The sequence below is a fragment of the Alligator sinensis genome, unplaced genomic scaffold (genome assembly GCF_000455745.1).
Source record: "Alligator sinensis unplaced genomic scaffold, ASM45574v1 scaffold74_2, whole genome shotgun sequence".
NCBI lineage: Eukaryota > Metazoa > Chordata > Crocodylia > Alligatoridae > Alligator > Alligator sinensis.
Window position 1 is genome coordinate 3,212,169 of NW_005841931.1, and position 7,103 is coordinate 3,219,271.

Here is a 7,103-nt window from a genome sequence, read left to right on the forward strand (position 1 = left end):
TCAACTGACTGTCCACTGGAGGGGACAAGTGCCCCCCCCGACTCAGGAGGCACCAGCTGCCCATGCCCTGGGGGGCAGTTCATCTAGGGGGCGTGGAGGGGAAGCAGCTCCACACCACTGCGCGCATACCCCTGGGGAAGGCATGGGGGGCATGTGCTGCCCCCCCCCCCCAATTTGTGCGCAGGGCAAAGGAGGGGAATGTTGGGGTGGCTTTAGACTCCCCAAACTCCACCAGCACCGCCCCTGTTCATGGCACTCTGCTCTGCTGCCTTTCCCTTGGGAGCTGGGCCATGTGAGAGAAAGGCAGCAGAGCAGTGCCCAGAGCATGGGCAGTGCTGGGGTGGGAGGCTTGAGGGGACTAGAGTCACCCCAAAATTCCATGTAGCCACCCCTCCCAGCACTACAGCCATCACCACCCGCCTGGCACAACTAAGCCCACCCCACCCCTACTGGGAAAAGGCTGGCATAGCCCCTGGCCCCAAGCCAGGAGCGGGCAGCCTGGCCTCACCCCACACACAAATCCAGGAGTCGCATGCCCCCCATGCCTCCCCTGGGGGTGCACACAGTGGCCACCCACCCCGCTGCACTCCCTTACTGTTAAGGTACTCAACTCAAGAATCTAATTACCAGGTTTTGACACTGAGAGAGACTCCAGTATGTGACATACAGGCTACCGCTCATCTGTGCTATACCAAGGAACAGAACACATGTTATCCTACAGACTAACAAGCAACCTATTAAAACCCTCCATAGCTCTGCATAATGTACCTAAAGACAAATATTTATGTGGCCTTTCAGCCTTCCTCACCAACCCTCTCTATTTTCTGGCTCATTACCATAACAGGCCATAGTAGCAAGCGTAACATGCTGCTGTTTCATAATTTTTTTAGACTGAAGACAAGATTTTAGAGTTCAGATCAATGTGCCCTTATCACATCATGCAGGTATGGCAGGATCAAATGCACTGAGCTGCTCCATGCACACTGACATGGAATCAGGAATCAGACCCAGTTGTGTTCATGTAGCATTGTGAGTGCACTAATTATGCGTTCTGAATCAGTTGTAAGGTGCCTCCCAGAGGACCATGCAGCCACCCTGCTTCTCATTCAGGGGGTAGCACACATGTAGCAGCACAGCCTATTTAATTGTGCCCATGTCTTTACTGGACGTACGTCCTAAAAGACATGGAAGTGAATGGGTAGAAAGAAAATATTAAACTGGATTATATGCTGAGTATCTTTTGCTATTCCTTTTTGGGGCATTCAGTTTGCAGTTCTAAAATGGATGGATAGGTGTCTGTTGAACCAATTTGTAGATTGCTTCAGAGACATAACTTATCTGGCGGATGGTGGTAGGAAAGCAGAAACGAGAGTGAAAGAATGATACTGCTCACATTCCTGAACACTTTAATCCAGGGACTGGCAACCTTTCTGGAGGAGAGACCCAATTAAGGTAGCTCAGTCCCAAGGGAGGCTGCCACTTCCCTCTGCCACCAAAGTGTCACCTGCACTGCCAAGTCTCCCCTGCCAAATTGCCACTGAAACCCCAACTTCACAGGCTGAATAAATATCATTTAGGGTGCCTGCTGTCGTGCGAGGCTGCTGCTCTAATGCGCTGTAATTACAGTGTGTTGAAGCACACTCGATTAATCGAGTCTGTGGGAGTGTACTAATTAGCATGCTCCAGCAGACTCACCATCTTGTGTATTCAGCATCCCCATGCTTCAAATTGGCAGTGGGCCACTTTAACTAAAGCTTGTCAAATGAGCTTTAGTTAAAGCACCACTGCTGCCATTTTAGAGCACAGGAAACTGAATCCACAAGATGATGAGGGCACTTTAGAGTGGCTCTCAGAGCTACTCTAATTATAGAGCCTCCTCACCACTGCCACCCCCTAGAGCACAAGTAAAGAAGCCCTTTGGACCAAATCCAGCCTATGGGTGGTAGATAGCCAATCCCTACTCTAACATCATTAGTATCAGCCACACCTAGACATCAGATTTTCTCCTCCCCTCTTCTTTTCCCTGAACAAAAAACCCCCAACCACTTAGTAGGTGACTGTGCCCCACCATTTCCACCCCAGTATATTTTACTCACCACAGCATAGGAAAAGAGAAAGATAGTGTCCAAAGTCCCCAGGAAGAGAGTAGCTTCTTCCGCAGAAGAAAATAAATGGCTACTGTTCCAGAGCTAGAAAAGAAACAGGTCACATCATGAATCTCTGAAGAGCCTGGTTTTACTTTGTTCTTAAGCAATACAATTTCATCTGCTTCAAAGGCAAAACATACAAAAGCCTATCTGTTAAAATATTTTCATGACTGAATGAATCAAAACTATCTTTGACTTCGTCTATTGCAAAAAGCTCTCAATGCCTCCTTCTAGGTACCTCAACTACCTTCCGAAACTCATGATAAGAAATCAGGATTGAGAAACATGCCACGGAAGTACAGGCTCTCTCGCATACAATCTCTCCTAGAACTTTCAATCTAAAAATTAAACAAGTAACCTGATAAGTGACAGCCCACAACTATGGAGGAAAGACAAACAAAAAAAAGCAAAGGGAAAGTGCTATTGACAAAGCATTTCAATGACTGACTTTATTGCTAGCTTGTGTTTAAACGGGGATTTAAATTTTATTTTCAGTGTGATCTGACCCAGGAAGGAAAATGGTAATCCCATAGTTTACATCAGTGATAGACCACAAGCTGAAAACAGTTAGCTTTCAGGATGGATTGGGAGGATAAAAAAAATTAGTTAATCAGAAAAAATAACTAACTAACCCTTAAGGGTAAGATTTCCTGTGCTAGGAGGCATTTACTCCACTTTATCAACTGCACTTTTGTTTCTTTCAAACTCTTTCTGGGCACCTTTTTCTTTTAAATGTGTTTGCACAATCGGGCCTGATTTGTGACTGGCGCTTTATTTGCTCTGTAATGACAACAGATGCATTTTTCATTTCTTTGCCTTTAGCCAGGGCAGTACATGGAGTCTTTCCATCCAAGTACTTGTTATACCTACCCTTACTCTGCTTATGAAATCTGTCCAGGCTATGGCATACCAACAATTCTCTTTCATTAGGTTTTCCAAAAATGTAATATACCCCCATATTTCTAAAAAAAAAAAAAAAAAGGCTAAAGACCTCTAATTACTGCCATTAGAGGTCACTAGAAACCATCTAGATCAGTAACTCCCCAAACCATGGCAGGCAGTTCAAGAGACCATACCAAGTAGCCTGGCCACGCATTTCATAGATGTCATAGACATTAGGGCTGGAAGGGACTTCGGAAGATCACTGAGTTCAGCCCCCTGCCCGAAGGGCAGGAAGTCAGCTGGGGTCATAGGATCCCAGCAAGATAAGCACCCAATTTACTCTTGAAGGTGTTCAATGTAGGTGCTTGAACCACCTCCGATGGCAGGCTGTTCCAGACCTTGGGGGCGCGGACAGTAAAGAAATTCTTCCTTATGTCCAGCCTGAAACGGTCTTGCAGGAGTTTATAACCATTCGACCTCATCATCTCTTGGGGCGCTCTGGTGAACAAATGCATAGGGTCACCCCTTATTTCTCAATTAAAAGTGAGAGAAGGGTGCATAGTGATCTGTGAGCAATTCTGAACATGGACTGTGTTCTGGTCACCAAAGCAGTCCTCAAGCCACTGATCTATGTTATTTTACTAGCACAATAATTTTATTATCTCCTCTCAAAGAAAGCTAAGCATATATATAAAGTGGTTCAATTCCAATTAATAGATACAATATTACATCACACTACTTTGTTTCACAGCTACCAATGTGTGCTAGTCTCTTTATAAACATATGTAAATAAATACATTTATATACAAGTAAAAATATGTAAGCCAGAGAGCTGTAGAAGATCACAAGTTTACCGTTTATAATCATTATAAACACAAAAGTATCAGCACTTCACCTTTTCACAAGCATTCAAAGGACTGGCCATTTCTATAAATAACAAGGCCAGTCCAAATTACCAATAGCAAGAATAAAAGGTCTGGAAGACGCCACTCTCTCACCAATGGATTTAGGAAAAAATACTTCCTTGCGGACAAGTTATTAATGCGCAGCTCCCTGTATTATCATCCTGAAGCATCTAGAGCTAGCCACAGTTGGAGACAGGCTGATACAGCATGGCAATCCTGTGTTCCTAACACAAAAAGGATCTCTCTCTGTTAGTGTTTCAAATTAATGGGAGTTGCATACAAGCATGGGAGGGAAAATAAGCATTTGCACAGGGAAGCAGGCAAGTGCAGTATATTTACTAAGTCCAAATACTGTTGAAACTCACACTGATTTTACTATAAAAAGACATTGGGAACTGCTGTTTGTTCAGCACTTTTGAAAAAGCAGGACAACTGTGTGTGCCTAGGTTTAGACACAAAATTAAAGAATATTATGGCTGCTATGTATAAACAGGTTGGATCTTGGGACAGTTCTTCTTTCCCTCCAATGCTGGCCAGCCTAGAAAAGAAAAATGCCACCACTAACACCACCAAAGCTGGGATGCAACAGATCAAACAGACTGAGGTGCAACTCCCAGTGCCACAGACAGTGTTTTTCTTGTTTTCATTCTACTGGCTATAGTACAAAAGTTTTCCTCTAGATGCACCACCCTCATTCTAACATTTTAACTGTCACATCTCAGGAAGTTCCTTTAATGGCCCAGTGGGAAAGACCCTGATAACCAGTGACAACCCACAGTCTATAGGTTGAGGATGACTGTGGTCAGTCACCTGAGGCTTCAAACATTTTAGTCAAAGGCACCCCTGGTGCAGAGAGAGAGTTGCCTGTCCTTACCTCATATGGCTGGAGTTCCATGGCAGTGCTGTTGAGGAAAGTAGGGGTCCACTGGCTAGAAATGCTGACCTTGACATTGCTGAAAGTCTTTCTGGAAGCATGGAGCAGGGAGTAACTATCAAAGGGAAAGAAAACAAAGAGGCTGTCAGCCCATCACTGGAACAAAAACGGAAAACGGCTCAAGATTCAGATAGTCTTTCATAGGGCCAGACAAAAATGGAGCTCTGACTGTTTTGGGAAATTAAGGGGAGGGGGAAAAGAAGTGGCCTAATTTACTGCAGGATACCCTAAATTTTGTTTATGAAGAAGGAATACCAGGCCCAGAAGTGAATGTCATCAGCATCACATTTTTGTAGAACATCTACCAGTTATATTCTTTCTCTGCCTAGAAAACTGGATACAGAATACAGAAGGGAAGAGAGCTCCTAGCAGTCATATAGTTCTCCTGCTGGGTAGACCACTCATTAGAGCTCTTCCCAGTAGTAGGTTACTTTCTGCCAGTTTTGGGAAGCTGCCCACCACACTGGTTCTTCAACAACTTCTGGTTTCTGGTATTTTGCAACATAAGTCTGTATGCAGTGGAAAATGCAGTTCAGACTGTCCGTCATCAGGAGTACTGTTCACAGCAACATCCAACACCAAGTACTGTGTGCCTGAGCATTTAGTTATCTCAACAAACTAGAAGCTCTGGCATCACAATCTCTACAGCCTTGCTCCTTTGCTTGTAAAGAATTTAGTACAAGGCATTCTCATTACCCTCCTTTTCCTCCTCTCCATATGTCCATTACCCCCAACTCACATGGGTGAACAAACACCAGACAGATCCAGGAGCAGCTGACCTACCTGAAAAAGGTAAGCAGGAACACAGCAATGTGATGATGAGTGCAAATGGACGCAAGGGCCCTGTTTCCAGGTTGCCGCCGTAAGCTCCTAGGCATAGCCATCCTTCTGGCCTCCCCCTTCCTGCTCCTGCCCTTGGCGTCAGGGACTGGACGGTAGCTTAAGTCATCTCTGTTCTCACTTAAAAAAGAAAAGAAAAAAAATACTATTTTTACAGAAATCTCAAAATATAAACAAAATCTCAAAATACTGTTCAGTAAGTAGCTGGAAAGCGAGGTTAGGTTAGAGTGGTGATTGGCGACCAGGGGGCCAGGGCACCCTGGGGTGCCTCGAGGTTTTTCTCGACCAGGGTGCCAGGGCACCCTGGGGTGCCTCGAGGTTTTTTCAAGGGTGATGCAGGGTGCCATACAATGTTAGCATTGTTAGGTTTGCAAACATGATTCACAAGATAAACCCAGAGATTAAAACAGAAATCCATAACTGTGGTCTGAGTTCTTTGCTATAGAAACATATTAGACCATTTTTTGTGTTGTCAAAAAGAGTGAAAACTAAGAGCTGGCCTTTTCTAAGGGGTGCCTCAAGCCTCAAAAAGGTTGAGAACCACCAATTTAAAAGCCAAGGTGCTAGTAGCCAAGCACCTCAACTTGGTTCAAGACCGACTGTCAGAAAACCCTAGGTCATGTCCCTGTACAATACCAGGTGAACCATTTCTTTGCCTTTCAGTGTCCCCATATGTAGAGCACTGACACCAAATACCTATAAGAACAAGAAGTTCAAGTCACAGAGTAGAAACTTTTATTTAAAGCTTCTAATCTAGATCAGAAAAACTGCAAAGAAACAGTACAGTCCTTGCTAGAAATTAAGTAGAATGGAATAGACTCAAGAGGTTCCTGCCAATTTTACGTAAAATTAATCTATTCTCATCTTCAAAGTGAGTACTCAAAGAAAAATACTTGTGCTAAAATTACTGCTACCTATGAAAGAAAATGAGTGGATGGTTTATATCCTGGGATACCCTGGAGCCTACTGAATGTTACATCACCAGTTTCTGCTCGATAACGTCATTGTCAATAGCAGTAGCTCAGCAACAGAGTCATTTTTGGGACAGCTTTTTTTTTTTTTGCAAGCTCATTTTATGAAAGTTAGAAGGGCAAATACATTGCAACATGCACACACTGTTGAGACAGGATTGGGTGGTGGGGAAATAAACTTATGCTGTGATAATTTCCAGACTGACCAGTCAAGTCAAATGAGAGAACCATGCAGTGTGAGCTGCATTTTAAAACAGCCTGCCAGGGGCGGGCAAAATACAGCCCGCCAGCTGGATCCAGTCTGCCAAAGGATTTTATTAAGCCCACGGCAGGTCCCTTGGCCCAGGCATGGAGAGCAGCCTAAGCCGTGGCATACGCAGCTGGTCCCACCACCTGGGGCACACAATGGGGCTGGCGTGGGACA

The 7,103-nt window shown here is 44.5% G+C and overlaps 1 protein-coding gene across 4 annotated transcripts in view; it reads right to left on the reverse strand.

Moving 5' to 3' along the window:
- Positions 1 to 7,103, reverse strand: part of SLC37A3 (solute carrier family 37 member 3) — a 34,370-nt gene that overhangs the window by 25,237 nt on the left and 2,030 nt on the right. For all 4 annotated transcript variants that reach the window (XM_006019535.3, XM_014517921.2, XM_025198919.1 and 1 more), the window contains exons 2-4: positions 5,652 to 5,828; positions 4,809 to 4,923; positions 2,097 to 2,189 (exon numbers count right to left, since the gene is read on the reverse strand). In XM_006019535.3, the coding sequence (XP_006019597.1) occupies positions 2,097 to 2,189; positions 4,809 to 4,923; positions 5,652 to 5,752 (309 nt within the window). In that variant the 5' untranslated portion in view covers positions 5,753 to 5,828. The remainder of the gene's footprint in view (positions 1 to 2,096; positions 2,190 to 4,808; positions 4,924 to 5,651; positions 5,829 to 7,103) is intronic.